Source organism: Neopelma chrysocephalum, unplaced genomic scaffold (genome assembly GCF_003984885.1).
Source record: "Neopelma chrysocephalum unplaced genomic scaffold, ASM398488v2 Primary Assembly neopelma1_44, whole genome shotgun sequence".
Lineage (NCBI taxonomy): Eukaryota > Metazoa > Chordata > Aves > Passeriformes > Pipridae > Neopelma > Neopelma chrysocephalum.
Genome location: NW_020897703.1, coordinates 22288682 through 22306453, shown reverse-complemented (window position 1 = coordinate 22306453; position 17772 = coordinate 22288682). Strand labels below are relative to the sequence as shown.

General features: G+C 42.1%; 1 protein-coding gene across 1 annotated transcript; it reads right to left on the bottom strand.

The window, feature by feature from the left end:
- Positions 1-329: 329 nt before the first annotated feature.
- Positions 330-4721, bottom strand: TMEM177 (transmembrane protein 177). Its single transcript, XM_027678929.1, has 2 exons — positions 4664-4721; positions 330-1455 (listed from the first exon to the last, which is right to left on the bottom strand). The coding sequence occupies exon 2, from the start codon at positions 1439-1441 to the stop codon at positions 506-508; it is 936 nt and encodes a 311-aa protein (XP_027534730.1). The 5' UTR covers positions 1442-1455; positions 4664-4721; the 3' UTR covers positions 330-505.
- Positions 4722-17772: the final 13051 nt, after the last annotated feature.

Genomic DNA, 17772 nt, shown 5'->3' with positions numbered 1-17772 from the left:
TAAGAATTTATGTGGCACAAGAACTTACACAGAACAGAAACATTGTGCCTTGGTATTTATGCAACTGCACAATATAGGCTGCCCAGTTTTTTTAAACATCTTTGTGTTGTTCCATAGGAGGAAGAGCAAACACACACACAAACACCCAGTTTAAATGATTATGCTCCCAAAACTCTCCATTGCACCTGCCCCTCTCCATTTTTCAGACCGAACTGGCAGGAAGGCAGCGCAGCACAGCAGAACTTCCATATCAGTGTCTGAGAAGTTCCCCTCCTCAGCAGTCTTGTGATTTGAGATGCACACAGAACAGAGCACTTCTGAAGCAACTCTTTAATATTTTAAGAGAGAATTCTTTATTCAGGGAATGTGCAAGAACTCCTTCCAAACTATATGCAAAAATAAACCCCGAAATTCTAATGAATATACAGAGGGAAAAAAAAAAGAGGCAGCACAGCAGTGCTTCAAAATACATAATTCACAAGTTTAAAATTCAAGCACTCCCATCCTATGCCGGGAGCTCTCTTAAAATATTAACAATCAAATTTCTCCGGTAAGTGTATGGGGTATACTTTATTCTGAACCAGTGCCTTGGGAAAAGGTTACCACTGGGGGCATACATTTTCATCCCTTGTGTGCCCATCAGAGCACGAAGAATCCTGTTGCGGGACAAGATTTTATCATAAAATTCCACCCCACCTCTGGCGTAGTCTTTGGAAACCATGGCTGCCCTTCTGTCAGCCTTGCAGTCCAGGTGATAGGTCAGAGCTTCGCAAGAGAGGTAATAGCAGAGTAGGCCACCAGCTGCAGTTACGATGTTACAGAGGCTGCGAAGTATCACAGGGCCATGAGATAAACCCAGAAGGAGCTTTATACCTCTTGTACAGAGAAATGTACCAGCTAAGCAAGTTGGAGCCACAACTGCACTTTTTAAAGGGCTGCCATTCTGCAAATACACAACTTCTCTGGCAATGGCAAACTTCTGAGCTTGGAGTGAAAACGTGAGAGCTTCCCTCAAAGCAACACCTTCACTGCTTTCCCAGTCTACTTCCTTGCCATTGATCACAACAACATGGTTGACTATTCCTTTTTTATCCTCATCTGTGCTATCAAAGTTAGGTGGGATGCCCACCAAAGAGCCTGCAGGCAGCCAGGGAATTCCAGCACTCACAGGGTGGAAGCCAGAAGCTGCAAAGGCTCTGTAGGAGTCAGTGGACTTCGCATCAGTATCTTGAAGGACATCCTGAAACACACCACAGAGCCTCTCTGAAAGCTCAGCTGGCTGCCCCTCTGACCAGCACTCGTGCAACAGTTTGAACGTCTGCTCAGGAAACACGTGATAGGAAAGGTTTGTGCCAAACAGTCCCATGCAAGAAACGGCCAACACAGTGATCTTGTGCTTCTTTAACCACACAGATGTCTTCTGCAGGAACCGCACTGCCATAGTCAAATCCTAACCTGCTTATAACACAAAATCAGGAATTAAAGTGTGCATAAATAGCTCTCTCATCTCTCTAGCACTTAAAAAAAAAAAGATAAACTAACAAAAAAAAACCCAAAGCAAAAATATTCCTTTACATTAACAAAACACAAAACACCTTTATAGAGAAAGTGGTTCACATTAATTTTGGGGCCTTGAAACACAGGATGATTGATATGAAGAATTAACTTCTCCCTCTCCTCCAATAAATCAATTTACCGCAATAAGACAATACTAAAGCCACGACACTTCCTCTTCTCCAGCAATCAATACACACTCTGTATTTACCCAACATACTTGTCTAGTCCTTGCTAGCACAATCTACTCTTGCTCTCCACTACACAGTCTACAGATACTGAGGTCAGAAAGAGCCAATAATTAGATCCATCTACACTAACATCCTCTACAGTAGAGTTCCAAAAATTTTAATCAGTAGCCTGAACACTAAATTCTTGAATTTAACTACAACTTCCAAAACAGGATCACATTTTGATTTGAAAAGTTTCAGGAGACAGAATTTTCCTTTATAAGTTTGTTCTAATTGATAGTCAACCTCATTATTAAAAAAAAAAACAACCAAAACCAAGAACCACCAATAAAACCAAACCCAAAACAAAGTATGTGTTTTTTCTAGTTTTTTGGTTTTTTTTTTTTCAGATTTCAATTTCCAGGCAGTGGTTCTAGCTTACTCAGCAAAAAGCTATTTTCAGAAAGCAGCATGCTTTCAGCAGCTACTTTAAAAAAATTTGTCTCTGAAATAATCTCTCTGACAAATACAATGTGCAATCCAGAGCATAAACTGGAACAGAAATTGTTTCAGGGCAGACTTGTTGTGACTCTTTAAATAAGCAAATAAACTTAAAAACTTTCAAACCTGCCAACTCCTTCAGTTCAAGAGTCCTGTTTCCCTTGGGGAGCATGAGTTCTTTTTATGGTCCAAGCCATATGATTTGCTCTGGAAAGCTCCATCTTTTTTTTTTTTTTTTAATTCTATTGACTACAGAATTCCACCCTAAAATGATGCTACTGTGAAGACACAGAAGTGAACTGGGTGCCTAAACCCAACAGAAATCAGTGAAAACTGGATGCCCCTGTTTGCATCTGCAGAGTCTCTTCTCTCAGGGCTTTAACACAAGTGCTTCATAGAATCTTGCTGCAGCTGTTAAAGACATGAGTATTTCCAGCTGTCCTTACAGGAAGCCAAGGTGGCAGAAGGAAATTGTGCTTTGATACCACAACCAAAGTCTTACTGTGGAGTACTATCAAAGGTGGGTTTCAGCTATGCTGCTGGGCTTTGTATGGCAGCAGCTGAAACAGAGACATATGCTCTCTTCTTCCACTCACGCTGAACGTCTCACAGAGCGGTAGAGTGGACAACTGGGGTCTGTAACATCATCAAACAGCACTATATGAGATGCCAGGACACACCAGTCATGATCAACAGCAAACGAGTATTAACCACAGGGAAACAAAAAGGGATTAATTTAAAGGTGGTGTTTTAATGATGGGTTATTACTACTCCTTCCTATGAAGCTCTTTCAGACTGTAAACTCACCAGGGGAAAAATAATCTTATTTAATGTTTATGCTGCACTGAACACAAACTGAGTGCTTAATAAAAACAATGATGTATGTAAGCATACAATAATTTAATATGTATTTCTTAGTGTAATAACTGGTGGTATTCTTACATTCAGCTGAAGAACGGAGGTGGTGATTTGTTTGACAATATTATTTAAGAAAAACATGCTAAAGAGCCAAGAGCTTGGATGAAACCCAATTTCAGGAGAAAGTCTCCTTGATAAGAGAGCTAAAAACCAGAAAATGGTAATACTAAACCCAAACGACCTCTTTGAAATTTTATGATCTCTTTGACAAACCTGGTAGTCTAGATCTGTTTTAAAAGGTCATGTCATTTACAGTGGGGTAGGGCAGCACTTCTACGAGGATGACTGTAGGGAGACTATCACTTGATCCGCATGTGAAGCTGGGGCAAGCACTTTCCAAGTTTCTGCTGTTAGAGTGCCCTCTCATTAAAGCTGGCCAACATCCTTTTAAGATTAGGAATGCTTCAAGGAGAAAATTCGCCACTCAGCTTATGTCCACACCAGTGTGGGGAAGGACAGACCACAGTGAAAACTCTACTCTCCTTTCTTGCATGACCAAATGGGGCTTGCCTAGCACGTGGGTCACTGAATACTCTTCCTGGTCAACGGGATGCAGGGAAGCACATCTGGACAGGTGGGCAGCCCACAGATAAATCACAGGAAAGCAGAGGAGGAAACCTTGTGCTTATCTATACACTTCTCCTAAACAGCCATAATGGCAGGATACACCTCAATGCATTAACACTATTTCCCTGATTCAGTCATAGAAATTGTAACAGTTGCTAAGTATCTTTTTTTATTATTTTGTAATTAAATTATCCTTTGTGCAGGCATGGTTTCAAACCTTTCTGGATAGACCCCTTGAAGGCCAGGCTATGTGCTTGACTGGATTATGCCTAACAGTCCTGCCACACACCTAATGCAAGAGTAAGCAGGAAATGCCAGAAAGTATTTGTTTTCTCATAATAGTCAATACTCAGGAAAATAGAAGGAAAATTGCCCTCGATACGTTATAGCATTTGTGCTTTCAAACCTTCCCTGAGGGTCAGTGCAGCCGCTTAGCTCCTGAAGAAATCCCACTGCAGCCCTAACTGCATATGGCAGCTTTATTTTTATTCATAAACTTTGTGCTATTTATGTATGAAGAGGCAACCGGAAACTACAAGGCAATTTATACGGTCCATATCCTGCAAATTTAATCATTTAGTTCCCATGAAGCCACCACAACGTTTACAAGGCGTCCTCCCCCAGCTGCTGAAGTATTATTTATCTCTGTGGTGTTATGGGCACTTAAATTCTCACCGAACTGTAATAGCTACAGCTTAAACCGGGGATAGCTAAGCATGCTTTGCCACAACAGGTGTGTGTTATTATGGCATTTATTGGTTTATAATCACACGTTAGCCGAGGGGAAAGCCCAGCTTAAAACACTATCACTCGGGACACAGGGCGCCTCCAGGGCTCGGGATGTCACGAAAAATAAAAATATAGAAGAGAGGGGCGGCTGAAATCGGCTGTAGAATCCCCGAGGCCCCGCTGAGGAGAAGCACCCACCCTCCCCACACCGCGGTCGCACCTACCGAGTGTCCCGGGGCCGAGGCGGAGCCGCCGGGCGGAAGGGGCCGGGAAGGGCCGGGAAGGGGCGGGCGGCGGCGCCATGGCCGGGAGGGGGCGGTTCCCCTCAGAGGGGCCTCGGGGTTGTGGCGCGGATAGAGTTTGAGCCGTGGCCTTGACTAAATGGGCGGGTCAGGAGTTTCGGTGGGGGACGAAGATCGCCCGACCTGCTGCCTGTGCCCCGCAGGCGAGGAGCAAGGAGGCAGCGCCAAGGGCAGCCGCTCTCCCCGAGTCATAAATTGATTGTGTCCTTGTGCTCTGTGCTGTAACTCCTGGTGTCCTTCCTGCAAAATACTTTATTACAGATGTATTATTGGTACTGCCCTCCCCACTGCAGGGCAGGAGTGCTTGCTGGCATCCGTCATGCAGGATTTGTTTTCTGTGTTATTCATAATGGGGGAAAATAGCACATGCAGGGATTTTTATTTGCTTTGCAGTTACTATTTGCTTAAAGCAGGTGGCCGGTGTAGTTTCTCAATAATCCCGTTTGCATTTGTTCCACAATCTGGGCACTAAGAGAGCCCTGGAAAGGTCTGCTGGAGCGAAGAGGTGGTGGGTGGCAGAGCAGCACCCTTCGGAAGCGCTGGCCTCCAAGGGTAGGGCTCTGTTAAGTCCAGCCTTGCCCCTGGCTTGTGCAGTCCTTACAAAACAAGGACACAAAATAGCTTTTGGCCAAGGTAGGATTTTATTTGGGTAGGGGATGGTTCACCTCATCTACAGGAGAAATATGCACTGGTGCTTGGTGCTTGGTTTTAGGTGTCCCTTCACACCAGGCAGTCATGAGGCAACCATTTGTCACAATCCAAATGCGTTGTAGTGCAGCAGAGTAGAAATAAAAGTCAGCCATGGTTATTTTCTACTTATGATTTAATTTTGACAGATCTTTCTTTGTAGCAGCTTCTGATTGAAGCATTTCTAACCAGTAAAGGTTTAGTTCCTAGACATTTTAGTCAAGATTTGAGTTCACAGGAAAGGACTGAGATTATAAACTAAATACTTAAAAGTTTTCTCATTCAAATTCGGGGTTTTTTTCTTTAGGACTTTCATGAAAGTATCCTAAGGAAGATAGTTATCCTATCTTTTTTTCTACTAGATGATCTCCTGCATTTTGGAAATGCTAGTGCTAAACAGATGTGGCTAGGCATAGCCAGTATCCCTCCCTGTTGTGAACAGAGGCTGGTAATGACAACCTTGGTTTTAACTTCCAATAAACAAGTTACTATTTGCTAAGAAAACACACTCCTTCATGAGAGGGCACAGTTCTACCCTTAGGTTATGGTTTTATGCAGTATGGCAAGGCAGAGGAATAGTTTGCTGCCACCCAAAGGGAGTAGTCAGAGGAAAGATCCCATATTCTCTGCCTTCTGAGCCACTTACTTTTTGCCAGGTCTGTCATCCATCAGCCCTTCTTGTGCACCACTTCTGCCTCACTATCAGCAGAAAACATAGTGACAGACAAAAAGGGGTCGTTTTCTATCAGGTTATCAAGCCAAATGGGAGCATTGAAAAGTCTGAGAAGTGCCAAGGCTTTAACAAGATAAGAGGCAACCAGAGGAAAACAAACAAACAAAAAAAAACTACCAGAGGAGAGCTTCACCTTCCACTTTGTATCAGCAGAGGGTTGTTGTAGCCATGGCTCTGCAGTCTCAGCATGGAGCTTCATCTGCCGAAAACTTACAATTTGTAAATTGGCAATAGTATTAGTACTTCATGCAAATGTACAAAGAAGAAATGCATGCAGGTGATGATGGACAACTGGAGACCAGACTCCTCACTAACCAAAATACACAGTGTGATGATGGGTTTTAAAAGCCTGAGAGTCACTAAGAGTTAAATATCCTCCTGGTGAATATGGAGGGAGGGTTGGGTAGGTTTGTGAAGCCTTTCTGATTAGTGCTTCTGCCTTCTGTACCAGCTGGACAGGTCTAGAAAACAATGGTTTCTTACACAAGGAGTCGAGAATCCGGCACACCATTGCATTTCTCTTAAGAGATTTATAATAAATGACTGAAAAGCAGAGACCCTAACTTCACTAATCACCATGTTGGCAGGATTCTGACTTCAAGAAGCAGCTGTTACAACAAGGAAGGTGAAAGAAGACTGAAGTGCACCCTGTTTGTGTTGCACAAGCACATCGTTATAGTCAGGGATCCAGGGATATGGATTTTAAATTAGCCTGCTAGGTGGTGCTATAGGACATGCTCTACATTACTGACCCAGGAATACGGTATGAGTTCTCTCAAATGTTTTACCATAAGACATATAGGTGCCTACCATCACTTGCCTCTATTACTTAACCTCTGTATATGAAGTCTTGCTGCTACATTAGGAAAAATGTTGACGTTTAAGTACAGAACTCAAAGTCATTCATTTTGCTTAATGATTTCTGTGGTCTCACAGTCTATTTTGCTTATGTGATTTCCAAAGTAAATGTGGTCAGTCAGTGAGCATCCACCAGTCTAAGATATATATATTTCTCCTCCCGACATCTCCTTTCTCTACGAAGTCGATTTACCTGATTTATCTGCCCTTTTAGGCAAGTTTTGCCGTAATCCAGCCTCTAGAAATGAGCTTTAATGGAGAGTACCATGAAGAGCCTTGTAATTCTGGCCCAAGTTTATGCAACGTTGCGTGTTCCCGGTGTCAGATGGAAGAAACACTGCAAGAGTCAGGGACTAGGAAAATGCACTGTGTGAGTGTATGACTATAGAGTAACCTTGATAGCAGGAAGAAAGAGATTTTAAAGTCTGCAGGACATGGATCATCAGCCAATTACCTATGGAAGCAATCATGATAAACATGGGACTGGACAGTGTAGACATTAGGGGTTTTTACAAGGCATGAGGACAGAGAAGTCTGATGAATAACAGAGGAAACATTAGAGAGCAAAAAGATCCTGGAGCGATATGTGTTGGCAGATCTGGGGAAAATCTTGTGGAGAAAGGGCACGACATGTCAACCTGCTGTTTGGTGCAGCTCCCTGGCCTGGTTTTCAGTGTTGCTGACTTAGTGCTTCAGTAATGAGCGGTGAGCATGTGCAGAAGCAGTGCAATGCTCTTAAGCAAAACATATGCCTTGAAAATACCTCTGTTAAGGTGACTTACAGTGGCCTGTTCTGGAGGTACTTCCAACTCAGCAGAAGGCAGCAGACAATGCATTGAAAAATGATGGATTAAGGGACCAATTATGTTCTTGACAGGTGTGAAAGGTCAAGCCTGTTCGTACTTAAATGGTTATCTTACTGCACTGAAGGGAAAGAAAAGCTTATGGCAAAATGGCTTTCCAACCTGTCACTCTGAACAAGTTGCACATCTCCAAATTGCAGCTAATAGCCCAGCGACAGTGGGATTGAAGTGTGCACAGCATTGAGCAAAAGCTCAAAGCTGTTGCCATCTCGGCAATTTCAGTTGCTGAAAAGGGAAGATATCAGCCAATATGGATAACATATCCTTGCATGTCCGATTCCCACTTCTTGTCTTACAGTTTCATCCCAGACGGAACATTCACATCTTCCAGCTGATGTGGGATAGGACTGTTAATTTTGCCTGTACCCTAGGATTTTGCTACAGGCTGAGATAGCACAGGTTAGAAACCACATTTTCCTTTGTGTAGTGGGTTTTCGTGACATGGTTTGGCTGGAATGCCAGTCTTATGCTGATAATCAAAGCCATGTGTAAGAAGAAATAGAATAAAAAGCTTCACATCTCCTTGTTAAACCTCTTCTGCCGAAAAAGATGATCTATTTGCAACAATTTAGCTTATCCCTGGGGTATGCATATGTTCTTAAAGATAAATACATACCTTGTGCTGCCTGCTCAAGATGGGTGATATAGACAAGCATAATAAAGGATGAACATTCAGAAACACAGCTGTGGGAATAGGGGATTCTATTTCTGGCCTCAAATCAAACCTTCAAACCTCAGTATTCAAGAAGGACTGAAAAGATAAGTAATTTTGTTGTTGGTATTGGCAGGTATATAGATCAAAGTAAAGCAGAATCTTTAGAGGATCTGGGAAGATATTTTCTTCCTAATGTAGCACAGTTTAGAACTGGTCAGGGATGAAAAGCTTGTGTTTTAGAAGGCAGCAAAGAGGCTGTAAGGCATTTGGCTAGCTACACAACTCTGTGGGACTGACTTCTGTTTCCAGAGTTTTTGAAATATTCATCTGCTGGTCTAGATCTGCCTAAAACTTAGGCAGCCTGTTTGTGGTGGCAGACATGGAAAAGGGAAAATATGCAGGGTTTTATCATTTTGCTATTGCATTTTCAGTTCCAGGGACTGATTGTACAAGCTCCCTCAGCTCTATCTGGGTGTAGCAGAAGTTGATGATAAAAGACTGAGCATCCTGTGAAGTAAAAGAGAAAATCTTTCCCTCAAGCAGGACTCCTTAAAGTGTAATCATCAAAAAATCCTTGATCTGAAAGTACTTTGCAATCTTTGATGAGACTAGCAAACACATATTCATTTTGGGGATATAGTTTAGGGTTGACAGCAGTGGTGCTAGGTTGACTGTTGGACTAGAGGATCTTGAAGATCTCTTCCAACCTTGATGATTCTGTGATATCCAGGTGAACGTGGATGGTAGTGGAAAAATCTGGATGCCAGCAGCAGAGATTCGAGAAGCAAAAGCACTTACAGATTCTGGTGAAATCTATTCATGCTGAACTCCGTGGTCCTGCAAGTAGTCTACAGCTATTTAAAACTGCTGCAGGTCTATCCACACTGTGCAGAGAGACCCTATACCACATTGCATTTTACACTGCATTAGGGTCTACTTGTATTACAGATGCCATTTGGTGAAATTAAAGTCACAAACATAAGTTCATTGTCTAGCCCGGGATTTCTTGCCAGTGCATATGAGCCAAGCTTTCTATCATAACAATTGTTCATTATCTATAAGTAATGTAGCCTTTATTTTTAAGAGCTTTGGTCCTGCAATTAGCTGGCTCTCCTAAAACGAAGGTAGCTTTAGTGAGTTAAGATGTCACATGTCTTCATAATAGTTAATTATCACCATTTCCCTTCAGAGTTGGGAGCAGTGTGTCTTGGGAGGGAGAAGCAGCCAATTCTTAGAGGCAGTGCTGTAATATTTAACAGACTTAATCATACTGTCTAACTTGGGAATATTTAAAATTACTGGTATCATTACTGCAAAGGCAATGATATTTGACAGCAAGCAGAAATTGGGGGTGTTTCACTGAGTTAGCCTAGGTGGTCACTGCTCCATGGTGAGAGTATTTTGCAAATGCTGTGACCTTCCAAGGAGGTCCTTAGTACTGCAGATAAGGGTAAATGTTCCTATCTCAGTAGTAGTTGTGGAAGGTACAAACAGAACATAGGCTATTCTAAAAAACAGTACATACTCCAGGAAAAAACAACAGACCAGAGATTCCACTGTGCCGCCTCAAGTCTGTTGAAAAGACACCCCAGTTCTAAGGAAGGGTTATCAATAGAAATAACTGGATTAAATGAAGAGAAAATGAAAGATGAATGTTAAAGTGAGATCTGTTTGGACCACTGAATTCACAGGAATCCAATCTGTTTAAGACTTGCCTTATTCAGTGTTATTACCAGTGCTTAGATCCACACCTTTACTGTTTAGGAAAAGAAGACTTATGCTGGTAATAGTAATGAAAGATACATTCTGTTAATGCATGGATCATTTTCCATTGCCACTGCAAATCCAGCATTTTCTTTATGTTATCCTACTGATTGCCAGTTTGCCCAGTGCTTTGCTGGGGAGCTGGAGACTCCCAGGCCCAACCTGTGGAGTTCCTAGTTCAAAAATAAAATCTACCTGGCTACAGATCCTTCCCCCCCAGTGTGGCATCTAGTTTTTTTTTCAGTTAAAAAAATCATACTTAAAAATACTTTAAGAAAAGGTCATAATGAGAAGATGGGATCGTGCATAGCTCTAACATGCAGCATTTCTTTCCTTGGACAACATGTTTAACAGGAGAAAAACAACAGCTTCTGTGTGGGAGCTGATCAAGTCTTATATGGAGTGTGAAGCAGAGAGTGGCTACAGTAAACCAAAGCCATTCTCCATAAACCAACTGCTCTGCCAAACCAGGTGAAATATGTCTGCTTTGGCACTATGGTATGTCTGTGTGTAGGAGGGAAAGGGGGCTGATCCCACACTATCTTCTCAGGGAAAAGAAGAATGTGTTCAGCCACTGAACAGTCGGTGTTTCTATTGCATCAATCTGTAAGGATCTTACAGTACTTTAAGAAACATTATTAAGCTGTTTTTCACAGATCTGAGACTGAACATCTTGCAGCTTTAAATGACTGGATCAACACTGTGTACTGCATCCTTGCTTATGAATTAAGTTTTGAAGAGATCCCCTCTCAGCTAAAATGTCTAGAGAGAGCAGTATCACCCAGAGAGACTCATTCCTTTTTAAGAAGGAAGTTCGATCTGGAACAGACAGGCTTGTTTACATGGTTTACTAGCATCTCTTTAAGTAAGTACTAGCTTTCCATGCCAATAGTTTTTCAGTTTTTCAGTTTCTAAAGTGAAATCTAGATACCACAAAACCAGGTTCATTTATACATCTACTGCCACTCCAATGTTATGTTGCTGGTGATGCCTGATGAAATTTATACTGTATACAGTTTCCTATAGCTGGCTTGAAGCATAAGTATCCCAATCTGTGAAGGTAAGCTCTAGAGAAAAATGCTGTGAGTACCTTTCAAAATAAGCATTGGAGACCTACATAGCTGATGTAGTTGCCATCTACAGTCACACCAGAACAAATTTTTATGTTGTCCTCCAAGAGCTGCCTAAAACTACAATCATTTTCTGGGTCTCAGTACTGAAAAGTGAAGGACCACAGGTTCGGCATAATTTAAAACAATAAAGCACGATCATAGTATAAAGCAATAACACTTCTGCATTTTTTATATCCTACAAGTAATTTTACACAAGGAGAAACAACCATGAAAATCCAGAGACAAACTTCAGGCTACCTAGTATCCTACAGAGGGGAATGTATGTTGGTTTACAGAAACCAGCTTTGTTTCATAGAGTCTGTTGTTTGTATGAGTCTCCTCTTCAAGTCTCCTCTCTCCAGAAAGGGACTGAGAAAGTCTGTGGATTATGATGAGAATAAAATACTTCGTGGAGATGAACAAGGATGAAACACTATGACAAAGAATAAGCAGGGTGGGGACCTGTGATTGTTGGACTGCATCTGCAAAAGTCTATTATCACCAAAGGTTACATTTGTATATCTCAAGTCATAAGGGAAAACACAGGGATAATGCTTCAGAAGACTGTTAAACTGATAATCCACGTTCTGAAACAGAAGTTGTTAAATGCCAAGAATGGTTTGCCTTCATTAGAAGTAATCTCCCTGCTAGTCTGGAGTTGGTGACTGACTGATCTCACGTATTATATTTGGAGAATCACATGGGAGCCAACAAACTGGATAGTCAGTCAAAAAGCTGGAGGCTGTGTTTGGAGGATCAGTCCATATTATCCATAAAAACAAAGGAAAACATATCATATATTATGGCAACTACTTATTGAGTATGTGCCATAGATAATTTAGTGCTAGAAACAAAGTCAGGAGCAGCCATATCAAGTGGCTTTCAGAAAGCAACTTCACAGATGAGGGACAACATCTAAGAACCAGGTGAGAATGAGTCATGATGTCCTCAGCTCAAAAACAGAATACATTTTTAATAAATATATCTATTTCTGTCACATGATTCTTCATACAAAGTTTACAGATTTAAGCTTAGAGAACTTACAAAACTGCACTGTAACCAGCAAGAGCTGGCCGTGCTTACAGATCCCTCTGATACCATGATTTGCTGAACACACACATATCAACATTCCATCAGGAAGACTGTTCCTGAGTACTCTTGCAAACAATTCAGTTGCTTGTTTTTGCTTTGTGCAAAAGAACAACAGAAGTTAACAGTTTACATTGGAACACACACAGAGACAGAAACTGTAGCCCAGGGAAAAGAAAAACAGTGTAAAAAAATCAACAAACCTGTTCATGGTCCAAGCCTATCCAAGGTGATATAAGTCAGGAGCAGTGAGAAAAGCTTCATTTACACAACAAGCAGCAAAACGGGAAAAAATAAAACAAAAACCCAACATACAATTTCTTATCTCTTCCTCCCCCCCCTTTCTTCCAAAATAGAAATTTAATTCAATTGCAGCTTCTCTCTCTCCCTTACATCTCCCCCGGGTTAATTAAGTGATTCCCCTCATGATCCAGGCCACCTGAGTCTTGTTTTGTTTCTAACCTGTATATTTGATAAACATTAGGGGCCATTTCTAAGGATGTCACCAGTGGCTAGTTAGTAATTTTACACAAAAATCAAGACCTCAATTTTTTGTTTACTGTTGTTAATGTAGGGAAAAGACTCTAATAAAAACTCTGAACCTAAAACCCCTGTTCTGTTAATAATGACCAGAAAGTCCTGGCTGACCTTCCACCCAAAAAACCCCAGTGCCTGAAAGGCTCAACCTGGTCCTTTCATCTTTTATTTGGCCGCTATATATCTTGCTTTATTCTGTAAAGCTTTTTATGGTACAAAATGTAGGCTATGTGCAATCTGAAATAAAGCTGCTTATTGCATAGAGGATGCCAAAATTAATAGGTCTGAATTTTAATGAGGAGATGCTTGATTTCTGTTCCACTGGGATTGCAGGGAGTAAGTTAATACACATGAAAACAGAGGGAAAAATAAATAGAGCAACCAACTTTGTCTGTGTAGGAGTTAATCCATTTTAATGGCTGTAACAAAACCTGGTTGCAGGTTTATGTTTTTCAGAGACTGCATGCCTCAGCTCTAACAAGCTGCATTCACAAGTTATTGTACATCCAGGCAAGGAATATCAGCATCATGGTTTGCTAGGGGACAGTTTGCTGCATTCAGGTCATTTTAGAATCAGTCTGTCTGGGCAAATCATGCCAGATGGACAACACCATTTGCGCACTCATGCCACTAGTCTTTACCCTGCCAAATTACCTCAGGAGTGACCTAGAAAGCCTCTTTCTCCAGCATTAAAGTCTCTGCTGAGCCCCTGCTGCCCACAAATACTGTTAAGCATCTAGTTGCAAGACTTGTTTTCATTACATATGTTAGCAGTCAGGCTGTGACTAAATGGCTACTGGCAAAGGTATTGAACTAAAGCCTAAAGAAATGGAAACTTTCATTTGGACTCCAGTGGGCTTTGGATCAAGCATAAAAATAATAAATGCTCTAGAGCAAATAAGGCAAAACTTCTGTTTTCCCACCCTGACTAGTCTCTTGTAATCAGAGGTGCCGATCAGGGTTGGTCAGCTGTTAGATGCTATCAAATGCTATCTCAAACCAAGGTAATTAAAAGAGATATTTAGAAAAGTAGCATAGAAAAATAAGTGCATTTGTGTTGACATAATCACTTCTGAATGAACAACACATAGACAAGTTTCAATTCACAATCTTTCCCGGGAGGTCACTAGGGCTGCATGTGTGCTTTCGTGCTTTAAACTGGGTTTTACTCTCCTTCTCTAAGCAGAAGGGTGATCTGCTTAGACTTGTCCAAGAGATTTTTCCTTTGAAAAACAGACTGACCTCAGTTCTTCTTCATGCTGGTCTTGAATTAATACTAGTTTAAAGTAGCTGGGGACTTTATGCAACAACCAGATGTGTTCAGAGCCCTAAACACCTTCCAGGCAATGTTAGACACAAGGCTCCAGCAGTAGACGGGCCAAGTAAGATCACCGTGGGGACAAGCACAAGAAGAAATAGGATTCCCTCATTATTGTTGCATTGTTGTGGACAAGAATGGTTTAAAAATTCATCCTGAATCCCATCTCCATTTCCTCTGCTCAATAAAGGACTTCTGTTCAATGGGAAATGCCTTATGATGCTTTAAAAAGTTCTCCCACTTCACTCGCCCTTAATGCACACATGCAACCTCGCTTTTCCAACCGACCTGTTGGCACTTTGCCTGTCCCCTGCACAAATGGCTCCTTCCCTGCAGCATCCACTGCTGGGTCTGTACCACACATTCCCATTTCCATCAGCTGCCAGCCAGCCCTGGGCACCAACCTTCCAGAAACAGGGAGCGATTGCAAGACGTCCTTCTAACATTCCAGTTTTTGGAGGTTCTTTTATGGCACTGCTGGAAGAAACATCAGCAGACCAGATCTTCCCTGACAGATTTCCTGGTGCTTTATGGTCCAGGCAACAGGAAAAGGTGTCCCAGCATTTCCCAGTTAGTGATTAAGAGACCTTTGTCTGCTTGTGGCATGGCCATTGACTAGTGCATGTAATGAGAGAGCAGGGTAGAGAACAGGCTGGCCAAAACCAGCAGTGGGCTAAGCCCTGTCAGTTCTCCAGGGGTAGTTTCATCTTGTCACCCCCAGTAATGGCACCTTGTGCACTTCTGTAAGTGAGGGACCTGATTAGTTGTAGTTGAGGAATTGGGAGCAGTCCATAGGGTTTTCTACCTGATAATTATTCTTAGGAAAAAGGCTTAAATTTGGTACTAGAGAATCCTCTGATGGCAGGGAGGGAGAAAGGGCAGCTGGCAGAACATACGTCCCTTGCTATTTTTTACCACCAAAGCTGAATCTGGTCCAGTTCCCTGTGAGGGGTTTTGGGACAGACACTCTTGACTAATTTTCATTCACCTCTTCCCAAGTGACCTTCTCCTTCCAAAGATGATGAGGAAATCGTGTGCCTCAGCAGCTTTGTCTGGAAAGTGTTATCTTTTGCAAACTTTAATTTATTGAAATGAATTGCTTTTCATTTGAATTTAGCTTTAAACTTGGCTGTGTGACTGGGAAGAGCTTCACTGCAGTGCACAATAAATGGTGTATTCTGTGCCTCTTCCATTCTTTAATATCTGTACAATAGCAAGACCTGGAAAGCAGAAACACTGAACCATTTTTGTCCAGGAGTGTCACTTCTCTAAGAGCAGCCTGCGGCGTTGCACATATCATGTAAGAAGTGATCCCATTCTTGAATGCACAGATCACACAACACAGCTCATTTAACTTGCAGGCTCAATGATTCAGAAATGATACTTTCCTCCAGGGACTGTTGCAGGAAGACATCAGGGCAGAGAGCCGTGTTTCAGTCCTCTGTTTTCTAAAGCTTTGTGGTAACCCAGAAAGTCTCCTCCCCAAGCAGGAACAACAGTTCACTATCAGTCTGTTCTATCCAGATCTGTACCCCTTCAGATTTTATGGAAAATACCTCTATTTGACAGATGATGGCAAATGGTTTGGAGGGAATTTTGATTTTGCACAGTATTCTGGGAGTCATTATTCTTGCTCTCGGGTAATTACTGGAAACCAAAAGAAGGCAGGTTTAGATTAGATATAAGGAAGAAATTCTTCACTGTGAGTGTGGTGAGGCATAGGAACAGATTGCCCAGAGAAGCTGTCGATGCCACTTCCTGGGAAGTGTTCAAACCCAAGCTGCATGGGGCTTTGAGCAATCTGATCTAGTGGAAGGCAGAGGGGTGATCTTTAAGGTCCCTTCTAACCCAAACCATTCTGTGATTCCATGATCAGAGAGTTCATTCAAGTACTGGTATTGAAAGTATTGAAATAGGATATTAGCAGATCCTAAAAACGCCCTCTGGGTTTAAGAGAGCAAAACATCAACACATTCTGTCCAAACACACCTGTACAAAATATTTCAATTAGCTGTATGGGTTGTTAACAGGTCAGGAATTAAAAACACCTCTTCCTTATGCCATCCTGCTGCTCTGTGTTACAGTCCCTTGCTTGCACAGTAAGCCTGCAAAGCTGAGAGCAAGTAACATTATCCATTTTAAAGGACCTTTAGTAACAATGAGTAGGAGCAGAGTTAAATGCAGGTAGGAATCCCCAGTTCTCTTTGCCTGAAGGTACTGGACATTTTAAGGACAAATTCTGAGGCAGGGAGTGCCGTGTTCTCTCACAGAGGTCACCACATCATGCTTTTGTATGTACTCTGTATAACTGAACTTTCCTGGAAAGTTTAATAATTATTTGGAGAAAGTCCTGGGTACAGAAAGTCCTTCTGTAAACTGTCACCCTGGGAGTTGCTTATGGAACACCACAGTGCCTACTGGCCTTTAGTGTCAGCCCCCTTAGGTCCTCCAGCCTTCTGCCCCCCAAGGGAATGACTGACACAAAAATGTAGTTTTGAGGGACATACTTGGAAGTGCACTTCCCATTCTGATTGCCACCATCCACAAAACTTCTTGATCCTGAAAAATTTGCATTGCTATAACCTGAGTAGTGCACACAGGATGATGTGCCCTGCCTCTAGTATGTAGGACAACTCCGCTGTCTTCTTGGCCTTAAATCTGGATCCTTTCTGGGCTTCTTTTAGTATCTTTTGGGTGTTACTAATAACTGAACTGGACTTAGCTCTCATGCATCAATCTGGGAAATTGTATGACCCCTTTAGTGTGTCTATCTAATTTAAAATTCCCCAGTCTCATCAAGAGTCCAAGTTAGAGTACAGACAAATAAATCTCTAATAGAGAAGGGACTGAAGTTCTGATAAAATAGCAGTGCAAAGAGAGAACAAAGTGATCTCCCTTCTGTTTTTCCTTAGAGAGTAATGCATACATTTCATCCCACTTAATGCTGAGAACCTCCCTCGTGGACCAGCCACTTGGTCACACCACGTCCCACATGCATGAAACCCGCTCACAGGCCTGACAGAGGAGGAGAAACACACCCAGCATTTCTTTACCAGCCTATTTCCAATCCCAAATTAATCTTGCCTGGACATCCCGCCGACTAATCGGGTTTACTGACTCAGCTTTAGCAAAACCTCAAGTAGATGAGTATCCACTTCATTAATCCTCTGCCTGATCTTTGAGTGCACGGTCCTTATGAGCGAGAAGGGACAGATACACTTTGAAGACATTAAGCTACAAGCCGTTTGCAAACAGATTTTCTCTCTTCCCGCAAACAGACAAGCGCTCAGTGCCGCTCAGCATCCATATTCAGGATAATTATAGTGACCTCCCAGCTGTCACTGACAGAAGTGCGGGAAGGCGGATTATGCACATGAAGTTCTCTGCAGCTAAAGCCACCATATGTCCAGGTTTC

What these genes read in the sequence shown, in the direction of transcription:
- TMEM177 (XM_027678929.1), bottom strand. Translation starts at nt 1,441, where the DNA reads ATGGCAGTGCGGTTCCTGCAGAAGACATCTGTGTGGTTAAAGAAGCAC.